The sequence below is a fragment of the Ictalurus furcatus genome, chromosome 29, assembly GCF_023375685.1.
Source record: "Ictalurus furcatus strain D&B chromosome 29, Billie_1.0, whole genome shotgun sequence".
In the NCBI taxonomy this organism is placed as follows: domain Eukaryota; kingdom Metazoa; phylum Chordata; class Actinopteri; order Siluriformes; family Ictaluridae; genus Ictalurus; species Ictalurus furcatus.
In genome coordinates this window covers 4,402,152-4,420,342 of record NC_071283.1, presented here as the reverse complement: position 1 = coordinate 4,420,342, position 18,191 = coordinate 4,402,152, and the positions used below count along the sequence as shown (strand labels likewise).

At 41.7% G+C, this 18,191-nt stretch overlaps 1 protein-coding gene across 2 annotated transcripts; it reads right to left on the bottom strand.

Moving 5' to 3' along the window:
• Positions 1 to 4,368: 4,368 nt before the first annotated feature.
• On the bottom strand, positions 4,369 to 18,112 carry ptpn9b (protein tyrosine phosphatase non-receptor type 9b). Of its 2 annotated transcripts, none has more exons than XM_053619372.1 (13): positions 18,062 to 18,112; positions 14,029 to 14,172; positions 13,137 to 13,226; positions 12,678 to 12,802; positions 11,214 to 11,319; positions 10,971 to 11,081; positions 9,937 to 10,670; positions 9,256 to 9,352; positions 8,802 to 8,871; positions 8,246 to 8,324; positions 7,932 to 8,082; positions 5,463 to 5,670; positions 4,369 to 5,330 (listed from the first exon to the last, which is right to left on the bottom strand). In XM_053619372.1, the coding sequence occupies exons 1-13, from the start codon at positions 18,092 to 18,094 to the stop codon at positions 5,107 to 5,109; spliced, it is 2,172 nt and encodes a 723-aa protein (XP_053475347.1). In that variant the 5' UTR covers positions 18,095 to 18,112; the 3' UTR covers positions 4,369 to 5,106. The 2 variants fall into 2 exon arrangements, with proteins under 2 accessions (XP_053475347.1, XP_053475348.1); XM_053619373.1 differs by having other exon boundaries at positions 18,065 to 18,094.
• Positions 18,113 to 18,191: the final 79 nt, after the last annotated feature.

The following is an 18,191-nucleotide window of genomic DNA, read 5'->3' as shown; positions in this document are numbered from 1 at the left end:
CATGTTACGATATACGAGTATCTTTCGTGGTGTTAAAGCTTAAGGAGAATATACACTTCGTAGTGTTCAGTGTTCAATGTTTTCCTGAAGACGAGATGGCGTGATTGTAGTCCTCTCCCGCGTCGTAACTGAACCAGAGGACAAGGACCAAGTTTTCTCAAGGACGCAACTTTTCACCAAGAGCCAAAGCTCCAGATGAGTTGAATATTTTTTTTTTTTTTTTTTTTTCGGCTCCATGTTTGCCATTATTAAACTTTAAAAAAAAAAAAAAAAAAAAAAAAAAAAAAACGAAATGCAATTGCAAAAACTCTAAACATCAGCCTAACGTGTCAATTCCGCAGATTTTATTTGCATATTTCTAATCTCCTCCTGCTTAGATTAACCCCCCACCCCCTCCCCACCCCCGTCTTCCATGCAGTGCCAGGAACGTGAACAGTCCATACGCGGGCCTTTTTGATGTTTCATGTAGAGATGAATCACTTCCGCAGTGTGTTTCATCATGTGATAATGACCAAATATCCATTTTTATTGCTTTTTCTTTTTGACTTTGTAAGAAGTTGATGTGAGAGTTTCTGCGATTCGATCCATCCAGTCGACGTGAGCACAAGTGAGGCCTGTCTTCTGTTATTTACCTCTTATTTTGTAGTAAATGTAAATATTTTAGAGAAATAATCTTATGCTTTTTTATTTTCTTACTTTTGTCGTGAGGGGAAAAAAAATAAAAAATGTCTTGTGAGAATACAGGGGTATTTGTGGAACGTTTTTTTTGTTTTGTTTTGTTACAAATAAACTGGCAACAAATGTGTAAGTGTCTTTGTTTTGTTTTTACGTACAGTTGGCGGAGAAGAAATTCATTCCTTCATCTTCAGTAAGAGCTTTATCTTTGGTCGGGACCTTAGACAGTCCTCCTCCGGGAACATCTTCAGGAGGAAACTCACATGGACACGCGGAGAACGGTGCAGGATTATTCAAACTAATTAACCATTGCACCTTTAAATCGCAGACCATCCCATCTGCCTAAGATTAATAAAATAAAAAAATTATTTTTAAACTACTGACCTGCTTAAAAACTGACCATTTTTAACAACAACAACAAAAAAGTTCCAGCTAAGTCATTTTTGTAGTTAAAAATGTCATTGTCTCTGCTTTTTGGCACCATTTATTTATTTATTTATTTATTTGCTGTATTTTAAATATTGAGTCACCACGCCCTCGCTCCAAAACACACACACACACACTGAGCAGCGGTTTCAGAATAATAGTCATGTTTACTATGACACTAATGCAGGCGGCAGGTATAAAGACCATTACTCAATCACAAAAACATCAGGCACAGATGAGAAACCATTATATATGAAATACAGCTGCATTCCCATCATCATCATCATCATCATCATCACCACAGCAACTCGACAGCTCGCCCCTTCCCGCCCTCGCGCGCCTCCTCTTTCCCTGACGCCGTCCGTCCATGCAAGAGTTTCGTTTTAGAAACGATCATAATATACAGACACCGCTTTATAGTGAATTTGAGATATCCCATAATATTCGTAATAGCAGTCAACATCGGGTAAAAATGCTATGTGTAGCTCTATAAATATTTCCTCCCACATTCGTGTTTTATTTTTATTTCTTTTCGTCACTGCACGAGTTTAAAACTGAACGAGAAGGCATTGTGAGGAACTGCTCCGAGTAATCGCGAGCGGATTACAAAACGACTTTCGTACTCGTCGCATTCGTCTTTTTCTCTTTTCTCGGCCTGTTGCTGATGCGCAAATCAAATCGAAATGGCTGCCGTTTTTGATTTGTCGTGTCGTGATGACTCGTCGTCGCGTTGTCTGAACCTGCGCTCCGATACAGCTTTAACACGCCCTGGTCGACTTCTGACGATCGCTCGGAAGGGTTTCGAATAAATTCGGTGCTGCTGAATTCTGGCTTCTGATTCGTCAGAAAGTGTTGATTCAATACGCAATAGCGCCGGCTGCAAGACCGATCGCAGGTGTATGTTGATGCGCGGGACACCACACCAGGCGCCACGTGAGCGGAGACTAATAACGAAGTAAAAACGTGTCGTTATTTGACAAAGAACGGCGTGTAACAGTTTTCTGAAAACGTTTACAGAAGGAGTCTCCAGTGTCGGCGCTTTGTAACAGTCAGTAAGTTTTGCGCTCTTGGTTAACGTGACGATCCGCGTTGGCTACGTGGCTGGCGGAGGAACGACTGTTTACAGCTGCTATAACGTGTGTGCTAACAGGGAGAACGGATTAAACGTACAGTATAACACGCCGCTCGTTAAGAAATGAGAACATTTCCGAATCGCTGCGGTATAAGAGGAATAAAACAGTTCTGGACATGCGCTTGTGTCCAGCACCGAGTGTTTTCATTCCCTACGTGTTACACGAGTGTGTAGCGATCGGCGAGCTGGCTTAGCTTCCTGTCTAACCAGGACGTAGATTTAAAGGGATTGCCCCTAAAAGGTGAAGGGAAGCTGACACGGGCGTGTTTAAGAAAGCGTATTGGAACACAGCCTCTCCAATTTAATGAATACTATTAATATGTTCTGGTCATTATTAGAACTGAATAACATCCCGAATTAGCAGGTTTCACGTACAACCCAAAATGTAGTTTTGGCGCTCTAATGGTCAGAGGAAACCCGGACAAAATCAGTCAGCAACAGGCATTCTGGTTTCAAAACAAACAAACAAACAAACAAAAAAACCAACATAATTGTTGATAGACATTCTTCTTTAACTCCCAAAAGCTCGACAGCAAAGTAACATGTTTCCAGAAGTGGCATGAAATCAAAGTCAGTCAGGTGATTTAGTTAGCTTATCAAATTCAAACATTTTGTTTTCTTCTTCGGCCGTACCGACACACGGATCTCAAATACTGCTGAAGTTGTACAGACATAAATAAAATAAAAAAATGTAAAAGAAACACAAAAAAAAACCCGGACTATAATACAGGCTGTTGTACGATACAAACAAACTGCTGAATGAAAAATATGACGAACTGCCAGAACAGAATAATAATAATAATAATAATAATAATAAAAATAATTGACACCAGGACAACAGCAAATATACCCCTGAGATTATCGAATATAATCCTCGTACGCGTGTACGTACGAACGTACGCAGGATGCAGTTCTGCTCTTGGAACGAGATTCGCTTGCGATACTTGAAAGCTTGAAGGCACAAATTAAACCCCGGGCTCTCTCCGAGCCCCGGGACTTCACACCGCACGACCGCCGGCTCCGTCCCAATCCGCCTGCACCTCAGGGTAAGAGTCCGTAAACTTCCACCGTGATGGTAACGCAGGACGTCAGACTGACACGAGGCCGTGCTTTAGGGAGGAGGAAACGAGCAGGAAGAAGGGTCCAATTACAATTCAGCACTTTTTTTTTTTCTTTTTCTTTTTTAACAGGCAGTGATACGAAGTTTAAAGGCCACTATTTCCCAAGTCGTCTAAGAACGAGGAGATCGGATCACGACGATGATACTTCGCATGAAATGTGTAGTTTGTCATTTAAAAGAAAAAAAAAAAGAAAAAAACGTGATTCGAGACCTGTAATAAGCATCGTTTTCAGAAAATAAAATAAATAAATAAACATGTAATGGATCTGGCTAGTTTCTTCATTTCTGCTTCTGGTGATATTTATTTTGGCCCCTAAAATAATTTCAATCTAATGATCTAATCTTAATCTATTCAGTACATGCATGTCCATGCATTTCACACCTTTTTTTTTTTTTTTTTTTTAAGGTTCTTCAGGTTGTAACACACATTTTCACATTTCAAACCTTAGAAGTTTCCTTTAAACATATTCACTTTTGGGTTGTTTTTTTTTTTTATATATATATATATATATATAAGGAATACACCGCACATTGACCTTTGATATCAACAACAAGATTCGGGTTAACCAGACAGAACCTATTTTTAAAAAAATAATAATAATAATAATCATTTTTAAATCTCCTATTCCTGGTCACTTTGAGAACATGAGCCCTGGATTCAAGGCCGATCGAGTGATAGTCATCAAGTAGAGAAATGAAAAGGATGAAAATATGCAGGACTGGAAGTAGCGTGATGATATTCTAATCTCTTCATCTTATTCTTCTTCCCCAACATACATCTATACATATATTCATTTTTATATATATATATATATATATATATATATATATATATATATACATACATACACATACATACATATACATATACACACATATACATATATGTATATATATACACATACATACATATACACACATATACATATATGTATATATATATATATATACACATACATACATATACACACATATACATATATGTATATACATTATATATATATATATATATATATTTTTTTTTTTTCTAAATAACATCGAGTATTATATTAAAACAAGATTTTTTCCCAAAGATTATTATGCACAATATATAAATGTATCTTACAAGACTATACAAGGTTGAAGTCACAATGATCATTACAGGTACATCCAAGCATTCGACGCGTTACCTTTGGTTTGAAGGTTAGTTTTCGATAAACGTAAGAATGATAATAAAGGGGGGAAAAAAAAAATAAACGGACCCAGTTCGCACGCAACTTACCATGGTGCTGTGATGGAGAGAGAAAGAAAAGATGAATCAAGTTTGAACACTTTCACACTATAAGTGTGAGACAAACCCCCGAGTTACACGAGACCGATATCAGAATATTTCTGACGTCTGGACTGAGAGAAGGGGAGAAATAAACGGGGCAAGCTGCGGAATAGTTCAAGTTTCTCGTTCGCTGTGTGAAAGTCGGTTATTTTTTTGCGACAGCTCATGCACCAAGCCACGCCTCGCTGAAGGGGATCGCAAAGTGGCAGGTCGAGTGAATCCTCATCTCTGCTCCTTTTCTCTTACTTCTCCCTGCCTTTTTTTTATATATATATATATATATCTTCTTCCCAGTAAGGGGACAAAAAAAAAAAAGGCGAGTAGGAAAGCGGCGCTCCACCTGCGCACACGTGCCTTCTGGACCAAAAAAAAAAAAAGAGAGAGAGAGAGAGCATGAAACTCTCTCGTTTTCTTTTGGCACCTTGATTCTTACGCTCTCGGTCACTCGCTGTCCGTCTCCAGCTCTGTGTCGGACCACTCGACAGGTGCCAGGCGTCCTGTTTGTTGTGCGTACTCGATCACGGCTCGGTAGCAGAAATAATACTGGTCCCACGTCTGGATGCTGAAGGCACGCTGAGTGCGCATGCGCCGCACCGTCTGCTTCACGTCCACCGTGGCGATGTCCTCAAGGCGCGAGAGACAAATGTCCAGCGTGCAGAAGGTACCTGAGAAAAAGAGTTGCAGGTTAAATGACGGATGAACAAAACTTCAAAAGAAGTTAAAAGAAGCTAAGATTTACATGACCCGTGCTGTTGCTCTGTATATGAGCATGTATACACGGCTGTTGATGAACCTACCCGTCCTTCCAATTCCAGCACTGCAGTGCACGACTATCGGAGGACCTCCGGGAGGTCCCGTCCAATCAGGAAATATCGTCCGCAACGCCAGATCCTGCCTCTGCTTCACCTCTGCCCGGAAATCCAACATGGCCGACGCAGATTTTGGAACCCCGAAATCCGGCCAGCTCATGTACAGGTAATGAGACACCTCTCTACACTCACCGGTCTGTGTGTGTGAGACAGGACAAAAGATGGAAAATGTCAAAAAGGCACAAAGCTTAATAAGGAATAAGACGCTCAGGGCGTGGTGAAGGGGCGGTGCAACACGGCCAGATGCCACGCGGCCAGACGCCACGCGGCCAGACGCCACACCAAGTTACTGTTAGTGTCCCACGTTCACATTCTACAAAAGCACATCCTGAAATGTTTCATTCCTCTTGAACCAAAGCAATTAGTCTAAGCTAAAAGTTTAGATTCATTTAAAACCAACAGGTTATACGTATGATCCACGTAGTTAGTTAGTTGTAGGTAGGTATATAGGTAGGTAAATAGTTAGGTAGGTATGTAGGTAGGTAGTTAGGTAAATAGGTAGGTATGTAGGTAAAGAAGAGATGGTAGGTAGGTAGTTAGGTAAATAGTTAGGTAGGTAAAGACGAGATGGTAGCTAGGTAGTTAGGTAAATAGTTACGTAGGTATGTAAGTAGGTAGTTAGGTAAATAGGTAGGTATGTAGGGAAAGAAGAGATGGTAGGTAGGTAGTTAGGTAAATAGCTAGGTAGGTATGTAGGTAGGTAGTTAGGTAAATAGGTAGGTATGTAGGTAGGTAGTTAGGTAAATAGCTAGGTAGGTAAAGACGAGATGGTAGGTAGGTAGTTAGGTAAATAGGTAGGTAGGTATGTAGGTAGGTAGTTAGGTAAATAGGTAGGTAGGTATGTAGGTAGGTAGTTAGGTAAATAGGTAGGTATGTAGGTAGGTAGTTAGGTAAATAGCTAGGTAGGTAAAGACGAGATGGTAGGTAGGTAGTTAGGTAAATAGGTAGGTAGGTATGTAGGTAAAGAAGAGATGGTAGGTAGGTAGTTAGGTAAATAGCTAGGTAGGTATGTAGGTAGGTAGTTAGGTAAATAGGTAGGTAGGTATGTAGGTAGGTAGTTAGGTAAGTAGGTAGGTAGGTAGGTATGTAGGTAGGTAGTTAGGTAAATAGGTAGGTAGGTATGTAGGTAGGTAGTTAGGTAAATAGTTAGGCAGGTAGTTAGGTAAATAGGTAGGTATGTAGGTAGGTAGTTAGGTAAATAGTTACATAGGTATGTAAGTAGGTAGTTAGGTAAATAGGTAGGTATGTAGTTAGGTAAATAGGTAGGTATGTAGGTAGGTAGTTAGGTAGGTAAGTAGGTCAAGAAGAGATGGTAGGTAGGTAGGTAAATAGGTAGGTAGGTAGTTAGGTAAATAGGTAGGTAGGTAGTTAGGTAAATAGGTAGGTAAAGAAGAGATGGTAGGTAGGTAGGTAGGTAAATAGTTAGGTAGGTATGTAGGTAAAGAAGAGATGGTAGGTAGGTAGGTAGGTAAATAGTTAGGTAGGTATGTAGGTAAAGAAGAGATGGTAGGTAGGTAGTTAGGTAAATAGTTAGGTAAGTAAATAGGTAGGTATGTAGGTAGGTAGTTAGGTAAATAGTTAGGTAGGTATATAGGTAGGTATGTAGGTAGGTAGTTAGGTAAATAGTTAGGTAGGTATGTAGGGAAAGAAGGGATGGTAGGTAGGTAGTTAGGTAAATAGTTAGGTAAGTAAATAGGTAGGTATGTAGGTAGGTAGTTAGGTAAATAGTTAGGTAGGTATGTAGGGAAAGAAGGGATGGTAGGTAGGTAGTTAGGTAAATAGTTAGATAGGTATGTAGGTAGGTAGTTAGGTAGGTATGTAAGTAGGTAGTTAGGTAGGTATGTAGGGAAAGAAGAGATGGGTAGTTAGATAAATAGTTAAGCAGGTAAATAGGCAGGTACTTTACTGATCCTGGAGGGAATGTAGTTACATTTAATGTTTAATGGAATATTTGTAAAAACAAGTTAATTCCTGTTATCAGTTGTTACAGCAGATATGGACAGTCTTTCCCTCTCTAGCTTCTCCTTTTCTTCTTCTAGAAGTTAATAAGAGAATAAATGCTCATCATGTTACTGAGAACATCAACACTTTTTAAATACCGCATTATCTAATTATTCACTCAGCGTGTTTTCTGATTAGCAATGAGTGGGATTTGTTCTGTTGTGGGCTGCTTTTGTTGTTGTTGTTGTTGTGTTATGCAGTAACGGTTGTGTATCTCTGGATTAATGGGCTAAATCTACAGATTAATGAATTATCAACATAGTTGATAGTCACACAACTATTCACAGCTACACACAACTGGGAGAAGATACAGAGACAGACAGACAGACAACCAGAAAACATAATGCCTCCATCACCTGGTGGAGGACGTATACAAAAGAGAAAGTATGTACGTACCTGACTATTATAGAGCTCCAGATGTGAAAGTTTAAAATCTTGAAAGATCTCAATGTGGACGTTCCTCACCAGGAAGTACCCATACTCCTCTGTGCGGCCTGCTTCCAGAGGCCAGTACTGTCCGCACTTCACTCTGCCTCGTTCCACAACTCTGTGTGTGTGTGAGAGAGAGAGGGGGAGGGAGAGAGAGACAGAGAGAGAGAGAGATGTAAAGATATTTCTCAGAGATAAGTGTGGGAAATAAGGGAATAGCATAAACAGTACAATGTGTGAACGTTGGAAAGGAAGATGAGAGGTGTTTCAGCCATATTTACCTTGTCGTCATGACGATGATTAACACCACTTGCTCCCATACCATTCGCCAGAAATCGCCAAATGTTTTTGGCAAAGGCCCTGAAACCGCAAACGTAAAACTCATCATTAGGGCAAACACTATAACGTTCACCATCACTTACTGATACCAAGCACTTCAATATCTACGACGTCTTAAAATATACGTCCTCTTCATAAGCCATAATGTCCGTATAGGGAAACTAAGCTTCAAGCAGAGTCCCCGAATTCCTCATCGTTGTGATGCCACTACCATGAACAGATGTGCACATGATGATGTGGGAATAAAGGCTAAGTGTTGTGCAGTTCCAGCCTGACACGAAGCGAAAAGAAAAAGCCAAAAAACGTTTCCAAAAGATCTAGATATTAACAAGGAAGTGTATCTCTCCCCCCACCCTATGTCCCTGAAAAAGACCCCTGAAGAAGCAAAGACTGCTTTTTTGGATGAGGCGTAATATAATTCAGACTTTGTCCAAAAAAACATGAATGCTGAAGAACAGACTGCAGATGGAATGAGGATGATAAAGAGTGGTTTCTTACCCTGAGTGGCAATGTACGCGTTCGTCATCTTGTAGCCGTCCATGAAACTCGCGTTAATGTAGTCTGATGTCTGGAAGGAGAGAAAAAAAAAAAGTCAAAAAAATTTTTTCAGACAGACAAAGAGCAGTTGTGCACATTTGAAAGAATTATGTTAAGATAATAATAATGATGATAAAAATAAAGCACATCTACAAAATACAGGCGGGAATCGAACCCCCAACCCCAGAGGTACAAGGCGAGCATGCTAACCACTAAACCACCGTGCCCTTCTTCACGTTATTAACAGACCCAGCTCGTCTTAACACACACCCCGAATATCTGATCTTTCACATAACTTGGCAGAAAGTTCCTCAGTTATTAAGAGGCTGCGAGAACTCTCTTTTCACTGAAATATACTTACTGGGAAAATCAAATAATCAATTCATATATGGTAAATGTTGAAGATGCCGCTGACCTCATCGTCGTCGTCGTTGAACGGGCAAAGTCGGACACGGGATTCGTCCAAGCAGAGCACGTCGCTGTAGCGGTTTTTGACCTGGTTCGCTGGGTTCCTGTTCAGACAAACATCACACGGTTATTCGAGCTGTTTACACGCATCCAACACTGGGGGGAAAAAACTGCAATTACCTGGCAACATAAACAATCACCCGCATCTCATTGTTTTAACCGTTCTAATGCGCCCGTCGCCCCTGCTCCGACCCGCCTGTCCCATCGCCCCCGTTCTGACGCGCCCGTCGCTACTATCCTAAACATTCATCACTAACGTACTAATGCACTCATCACTAACATCTTTAATGCACTCATCATCATCATCACGCCTGTGTTTAAATGGCATTAATGTAAAAGATGCTTCCAGTATCCTTATGTCTTGGTTTTATTTATTATTTATTTACATTACTTTCTGATTTTTCATTCCTTACTTTCAATAATTTTCAATATTTATTTCAATATTAATGAAGTTTATCTTATTCCAATCTACTCATAATAATCCTAACGTAGGCCTCCTCATAATCCTCATCATCGCATTACTATACCCGTCACCGAGTGGTAACTCATCATCACGACTGACCTAATGTACTCGTCATCATCAATCCAATTTATTCATACTCATCATCATCATCATCATCATCCTCACTTGGAGTAATCAAAGGTTCCAGCAGGTGGCTCTTTCCGGATCTCCTCGTACTCCTGGTAGATGCCTTTCTTCTTTTTGGTTTTGACGTGCTGCACCAGCTCCTGCACCGTCATTCCCCCTGGCTCAGCTGTATGTACCGACGCCGTTCCAAGTGGCCAGCTTGTCTCGTGGGCTGGGCTACGCGACAGGGGTGTCGGCCTCGACGACTTCTGAGGAAGGGGCGGGACCCCATCTCTTGCTTCCGCTTCCTCGCCAAGAAAGTCAGCTTCCTGCTCCGCGCCGTTGCCGTCTCGCCGGCAGTCATTCAGGCCTCCCTTTGGTGCGGACGGTGTTTCTGTATTGTTTTTGTGGTGCAGGGGCGTGTCCGGGGGCGTGTCTGACTGAGGGGGTGGAGCCTGACGGCCATTGGCGATGTTGGCGTTCGAGCCAAGTGGTGTCAGGCCATTCCAATGGGTGTGCCGGTGGTTCTGAGGATTAGCGTTGCCGTCGTCAAGACTGTTCCCGAGCAACGTGGCACCTGGGTTTGCGTTGGCTGTCTGGTTTTGGTCCTGGCAGTAGGAGCGCAGCAGACCATCCAAGCAGTCTGTGTTGCCATCAGTGGAGTTGTTCAGGGTGGAATTAACACATGACTGGATCCAGGCCATGTGGCTGTACTGTGATGAGCCACCCAGGTGCTCTGGGAGCGAGCTCACCGGGATGTGATTGGCCAGTTCATGACCTTTTACTGTACACACCTTAGATGAAGAAAAACACACACCAGCAACCAAGTGGCCATGGTAAATAATATTGGCACAGAGTATTAGCATAACATTAACTAGTCCCAGAAAAAAAGTTACATTACTTTTATATTATTATAACTATTGTAGTGTATCTTTATGAACTTTATATCTGCCACACACGTGCCATATAAAGTTTATTATTATAATTTATTTGCATTTTCTTACCCGTTATGCCTTCCTTCACAGCTCATTTGATGAACCATTTTTTTAAATCCTCTAATTAGAGAGTTATTCAAGCAGGGTGCGAATACTTACCCTCTCTCGGAGTTTCTCTCGCACAAAAAGCCGCAGTACGGCGAACGGCGCTCGAAACCAGAGTGGCGACGACACGATGAACACGCACTTTAACCTGGCAGGAAACGCTCCCTGGATCAAACGGACAGAGTCAGTGTCGGTATCGACGATCAAACAATACAGACAGCTTGCTCTTCTTCGCTGGACAGAAGACGCTGTCAGTTGTTATGCGCTGTGAGTGCAGGTGAACACCGAGGCACTTACCTTGAGAAGGTTTAAAATTTTGACACAGAGTTCGTAGTCGAAGTTGGCGTAGGTGGAGTTTGTCATGTCGTAGATGAATATAAGACCATCTCTCTGAGTCTGCAGGCTAAAGAGAAAAAAGGGGGAGGGGCAGTAATCATAAGACCATGAAGAGAATGATTTAAAAGGGTTGTATTATGCTTTTTAATCTTTTCCTTTTGTATCTGCTTGTGCATGTATAAGATCTACAAAGCTCAGAGTCTCCCACAAAGCGATTTATTCAACCTAACAGAGAACACTGCTCCAGACCCGCCTAAAACGCCTCCATCCAAGTCCAGATGTTACTTCCATCGACATCTACGTCACAATTTGAAATATCAGCGTAACGCCGCCGTGATTTTTACATTTTTAATTAATAATTTTTTTTAAACTGTATTTTATGTTGTCACTTCAGGACATAAAGGTTGTTTCAGTGAAGAAGACAAATTAACGTCGTATCTGAAAGGTAAGAGAGTTACAAAATAAAAACTTACCGCTGTGAAACGTTCTGCTCGAGTCGCGCTCGCAAAGTTGCGTCCGATCGATCTGCTCGATCGTCCGCGTTTTCAGAATCTGACTCGGGCTCGAGTAAAACCCGCGAGGTTCGTTTAGAATTGCTTTATTGTTCAGCCTTCGGAAGCTGAAGCTCGCGATTAAGTAACGCTAAGGGGCGTTACATTTTTCCGACAAGCGCTTGAGGTTTTCAGCCAGTCACGACGCAGTGGGTCAGCTGGCCAATCAGAGCAACTCTGGGCTTTTCGGAAGGCGGGGCTTTGGAGAAACCGGAGCGTTTCAGACAGACTGGGAATAGAGGTACTGCAATAACGTACAGTATGTGAAAAAATAACGTGGTTTTTTTCAACATTAAAGCATGTTAACCGATTCCATTACACCCAACAAAGAAAATAATGCACTTTTAAAATAGCATCATATGACCCCTTTAACCGAGTGCTTTAAATAACCGGTTTAATGATCTGTCTGGTGACCTGTTTAATAACTCCACAGTTATTTACGACCTCTTTCGAAACGGAATACGCGGACAAAAATGTCGCAACGACCGAGACGGAATCGGATCGATGTTTTAAACGGGGCACGGTCCGATTCACCCCGAGTTTCAATACTTAATCTGATCACCTGCTACACTTCTGATAAATACTGATAAGTAGCTTATTTGTTGGTGCAGCATAATCCCTATCCCATAATATCCCACTTGTCCTAGCTGAGAGATGCATCCACACCTTTTTCAGGAAATGCAGTCATCAAAAATGGCTGATTATTCCCCTACAAGTTCCCCTCCATTTTAAACATTTGGCTTATTTTTTTTTCCTTCCTTCAAAACGTCTTCGGTAAACAAGTTAGTTTGCTTGTTTACTGGAAGGAAAGAAAAAAAAATTAAGCTCTGTGCAACTTTATTTCTAGTGCACTGAAAACAGTTTCAGTCTCTACCTCTCTATGGCTTTGTCCAGCTGATAGATGATGGCTTGAAGAACAGCCTTATGGGTAGTGAAGTCAGGACGGTGGAGACGAGCAGTGAAGAGCGCCAAGGCTGCACCCTTAGCGTCACGCCCTGGCTGCAAGTGCACACACACACACACACACGAGCGCGCTTATAAACACAGGACCACGCTGCAGCTGTTTACTCATAATGCACATGAACTGGAAAGATGAACACAAACACGTACAGCATGAACCGAACAAACGCTTCTGCTGTACATGACAACACCATTAAACTGCAAACAATAACAATAACTCAAACTCAACATGCATCAAACGTTCAACCGAAACATCACAACGAACACTTTATGACTTTGGTGCGTTCGCTTATTAACGATGTAAGAAAGCAAGGTGAATTTCATTTTCAGTTTAATTTCGACAGACAAGAATCGCTAGTCACAAACGACTCACCAGGACCGTAAATTTGCCACTCAATAACTCCGTCCTCAAAGGTTCTTCATGTGGGTTAATATTGTAGATACCTTCCTTTATCCTAGTATTCTGAAGAGACAGATATGACACACACACACACACTCCAGTTTGTCCTGCTGCATTTGTATTTAGAAAACGATATCAGATACGTTGTGTATAATCTACGACAGTCTATTTATATTCAACAGTAAATAACGTCTGGAACAATCACACACATGTTGGAGCAGCGTTTTCCATCTTGGGATTTTTTTTTTTTATATCCATTTTTAGACCGGCTGGCATTCACACTGTTTGGCCCAAAATAAACCGCGGGATTAAATTACTCCGAGCCGCCGGAACGCTGTCCTGAACGCCACAATTCACAGAATTCGTGTTTAGTTAGTGTTACTAGTAGGACATCAGCCATTTTAGGAAGCGTTTCCAGGCTGCTGAATCCAGTGAAAGGATTCTTAATAGGATTTCCATATTCTGTCATCTCGGTTGGCATCCAAGGGACTACCCACAATGCACAAAGAAACCCTATCCCCATGATTTTTTGTGTTCCCCGCCTTACCCACTGAGTCTGATGGGTATTTTCGCCAACTGGTTTGCACAAACAAATCTTCTAAATAAACAAATAGGGAAATGTTTGGTGTGAAAAGGCACTGAAGCTGTTTTATTACCCCAGGAAAGAGCAACGAACATGTTTTCTTTTAAAAATAAATAAATAAATAAATAAATAAATAAATAAATAAATAAGCTGCATTACCAGCAACACTCGTACTCCGTACGGAGCGAACCACTAATGATGTCTAAGTCTTGTATAACTCTGCCATCAGGGATGCAACTCTACACTAAAACCTGTAGACCGACACCGTGAGTAGGACTTTACCTTGTAAGCCTGGAAGAGGTCTATGGCTCTGGAGACGTCGAACTTTCGTGCCATGAGAAACTTGACGGCAGTGATCTGACTGACGAGGGTGGCGTTCTGCGACTGTTCCCTGCATCTTAATTCAGCCAGGAACTCCTCCACCGCCTGACACACACACACAATATTCAAATATGTTCATGACGTGCCGTGATGCCATTCATGACCAGCAGTGTTAATGTGAGTGATGTGCTGTCCCGTTTCGTTACTGTGTTAGTCCATGTGCTGTGAAAAAGACAGCGGGAGAATCCTGAGAACCAATCCCGGTATGTGTATTAGACGTCGACTGATTAATCGGCACTGATAACCGATCACTGGAACTATTGTTTATCCGCAAAAATCCACACCAACAGTTTTTCCCCAGTTGCGTCCGTTGCGGAGCGGCTGAAAAGCGTCCTCTGTCATTATTATACGGTACGAGAGCGGCCTCTAGAGGCGAAATAAAAACCATCGCTGACTAATTTTGTTGTGTTATTTGAAGTGTTTTTTTCATTCATTTTGGATCTCTACTTTTATTTGTTATATGGAGTGTTACTTTTTGGTTCAGTTTGGATGTATATCTTTTATTTATTTAAATATTTATTAATATTTATTTGATATATATTAATATTTATTTCGTTTAAAAAAAAAGTACAGTACATTTTCACAGTACTGTCAGTACTGTTTATTTCTGTAATAAAGTTCAGCAATATTTTATTTTGAGTGTTATGTTTACATTCAGCATCAGTTTGAAAATCTATCGGTTGATTAATCGGTTATCGGCAGGTTGGTACCGCCCGACTCCGTTATCGGTAAAGTCCGCCTCTAACGTGCAACGTTTCAAGGGAACACGTTCCAAAAACGACTACATTCTTAATCAAAAGGCTTTCATTTTGACGTTACGAAAAGCACAAATTTAACACAGTAGTAGTGAAGGAGAAGCACAGTTTGTATTTTGTAAATCCCTGTGCATTTTCAATACCACTTATAACTGAGTTTCATTTCTAAAGCCTAAGAATGTAATCAAGTGCTTATAGCAACTAAATGAGACGTCAGTCTGTACATTTCAGACCGGTTCTGCTGCAACTAGATATCTGACCTGCATTTCAAGCCCTGATTCGTCCGATTCGAACCAGACAGATTCTAAACAAAGGCAAAAAAAACAAAACACCACCACCACCCGATTCATTTTGCTTGCTGTGTGTGTGTGTGCACGAGGTGAACCGTTTTCCGTATGACAAATCGGCTCCAACCAAAGCTTTGGGGCCGACTCATAATTTTTTAACTCCCTGGAATCAGTGACTCTTTTTCAGGACGTGAACCGAAAGTCATCGAGTCTCCATCGGACTTGACGACCTGACCCACAAAATATATTCAAATGATATAATGGTTGAGTCAAATGAAAACCTTTTTTTTTGGTTTGTTTTGATTTTGCAGTGTTTATTACGAAAAGGTGTCAGAAAAGTGCTTCAAGGTGTTCCAGCGCTTAATAAGAGTTTTGGTTCAACTCGCGCTCATACACTGTGTACGCTAAAGCTAAACAACGGACCATTGATCAATACATCTCACAGACTAACCGTTCGTTTCAGACCATGTTCATTTTCAAGTCATCAGACTGTCGCACAAAGGACAGAACTGTTTGGCCAAAGGACCTACAGGAGAGCTAGAAACCGCTAGAGAAGTTGGGAAAATGAACACACAGCAGGTAGTAAGAATGATTATGGGACAAACAGAGGTATTGACTTCCTCCGTTTCCTCACATTCCCACATCAAATGATCATAAACTGGAATATGACGTGGCACGTCATGACGCCAGCAGCGTAGTGTAATATGAAGAGTTTCCACACTTCAGAGGAGCTTGTGGATTCAAATCTGATCAAAATAATACAAAAACAATCCCGTGTAAAGCTATTATAACTAAACCGTCAGAGCAGCAGATCCGTCCGCTTTTTCTTTCACGACGTCTCATTAGGAGAAACCGGGGATTCCTGTTGCTGGGAAAGATACACGCCGTGCCTTAGAAGACGATCCTCATCATACCGACTTCAAATACAGGAGCTAGGAACTGTATATAGGAACTGAGCAAAAAAACTCAAGTCCGACGCAAAGCCGTCGTATAACTCGTGGTTCTGCCGATGAGAAAATAAAGACGCTGATCAGACTCGAATCTTTTGCGTGCAATGCGAGAACAGCATACGCCACCACGTCTCCTGGCCACTGACGGTGCGGACGTGATCATGCACTCTTAACTAGCTCGCCATATGTTGAAGGCAAGCTGAAGATAAGGAGGATAAGGGGAAGTGATCGCTCGGTAGTTACGAAATTAACGCCGCATTTACACTACATGGTTCCAGTGACCCGATTCTGATTTTTTCCTCCCATGTGGCGTAGATCAGATATGACCCATGAACGTGTGAGCAGGGGAAAAAAAGCACACGGATTCCGATATTCTCCGATCCGTTTCAGGCATCGTTTATACGTGGAAATAAATCTGATACGTGAACCGGATACGTGCGTTTGCGTCTGCCATGTAAGCGGACAGATCGGATATTCCTCCGTCAACTGCTTGACGCCATGGCGTCCGATGCGTGTAAATACGTGTATCTCTCCTACTATACAGTAGGTAAGTACGCGGTTTCGGACGCAGCTGTTCTCTCTCGTTTGCCGTCAAACGGTCGAGCGCTGCAGTGTGTGTACGTGTCCTGTCGCAAAATGCGGTGAAAACTCTCACACGACGTTAATAGTGTGATTAAGGTGTTTACATGTCAGTAACGCACGTCGATAATGCGACTAAAACAGGAATTACTCCACGTGTCTTAATTCCGTTTGTGTTTACTTCGAGTAGGACTTTAACCGGATTAAGGTCATCAGTAATCTCTGTTTACATGCTAGTTTCTTAAGCAGAGTATCGTCTTAATATCGGATAATCGTTGTCCGTGTAAACGTACTGAATAAGTCTGTTTGTCGTGTGCTTTGATTTTTTGACTCTTTGCAGACTTCATATATATCTATCTATATATTTTCTAGTCAGTATTGTATAGGTACGTCCCTAATTATTTCTCAGGAATAGAACATAAACCTTGTGCACCCTTCTCTCAAACTGAAAACATAAATATGTGCCATGAATATCGTGATGAATTGTAGAACCGAGTATCAGGACAGAACCCTTTATTAAAGAGAACCAACCAAATAAATAAATAAATAACAGTGAATTCTCAGGTACTGAGCAGAGGAATTACACAGCATTCATTAAACAACTACACGAGATTTGCAAGAACAGCACTGCTAGCCTGTTTTAATCTTCTATCCCTGGACGTTAATGACAAATGAAGCGTTATAACCGGCTGATGTGCTGTACAGACGAGTATACATGAGTGAAACATATTTATAAATAAACACTATAACTGAATCATTAGCAGGAATGTTCATGACTAACACGCAGCCTCCGGTCTCCATCCCTGACTCAGGGTCAATCCTGATCCGCCTTGTGTTCGATGTGTAGTGCACTAGATGAGACGTACTTAGCGTTACTTTACACCCTATTTAGTAAACCTACACAGGGTGTAGAGAGGCATTTGGGATTCAGCCTTACTAATGCAGACACGCTAACAGGCTAATTAGCTGTTAGCTGGTCCAGGAGAGTTACATAGGTCTCACTTTTGAGAGCACGTTTTGCGTCTTAAATCAGAGGAATATTATATCTGCGTGTCGAGAATTATTTAACAGCTTAACTATCAAATATATGAGCGTGCTATTCATAGGAGAGTAGTTAGCCTTGTAGCAGGCGCGCTGCCGAACACAGGTAGCTAGGCTAATGTTAACGTTACCGTTACCGTTAACAGCTAGAAAACAGCAGCTGGGCCGCGTCGTTCACTACAAACTATGAACCCCGTGAAGGAAACAGTTAGCCGTCGTACTGGTCAGTTACAGTGCGACTTAAAAACGCTGATGAACCGTAACCGCAGAGCACGACGGATGCATAAAGCGTGCATGGAAAAAAAACGTGAAGGTGTCTTACCACCTCTTCTTGGGTTGTCAGGGCTTCCGCCATCTTGAAGCCTGAGCAACGTTTACGGGCGCGCCCTCGACTGTCGTGAACGCGCCGCCTTCGTGTGCTGTCAAGTGAACGCGCCGCTCACTCCCGAGGA

Coding starts and splice junctions, on each gene's coding strand:
- ptpn9b (XM_053619372.1), bottom strand. CDS start 18,094: ATGGCGGAAGCCCTGACAACCCAAGAAGAGGTG. Junction 13,227..14,028: donor ACCTCTTCCAGGCTTACAAG/GTAAAGTCCTAC, acceptor CTGTCTCTTCAG/AATACTAGGATAAAGGAAGG. Junction 11,320..12,677: donor CTGGACAAAGCCATAGAGAG/GTAGAGACTGAA, acceptor TTTTCTCTTTAG/CCTGCAGACTCAGAGAGATG.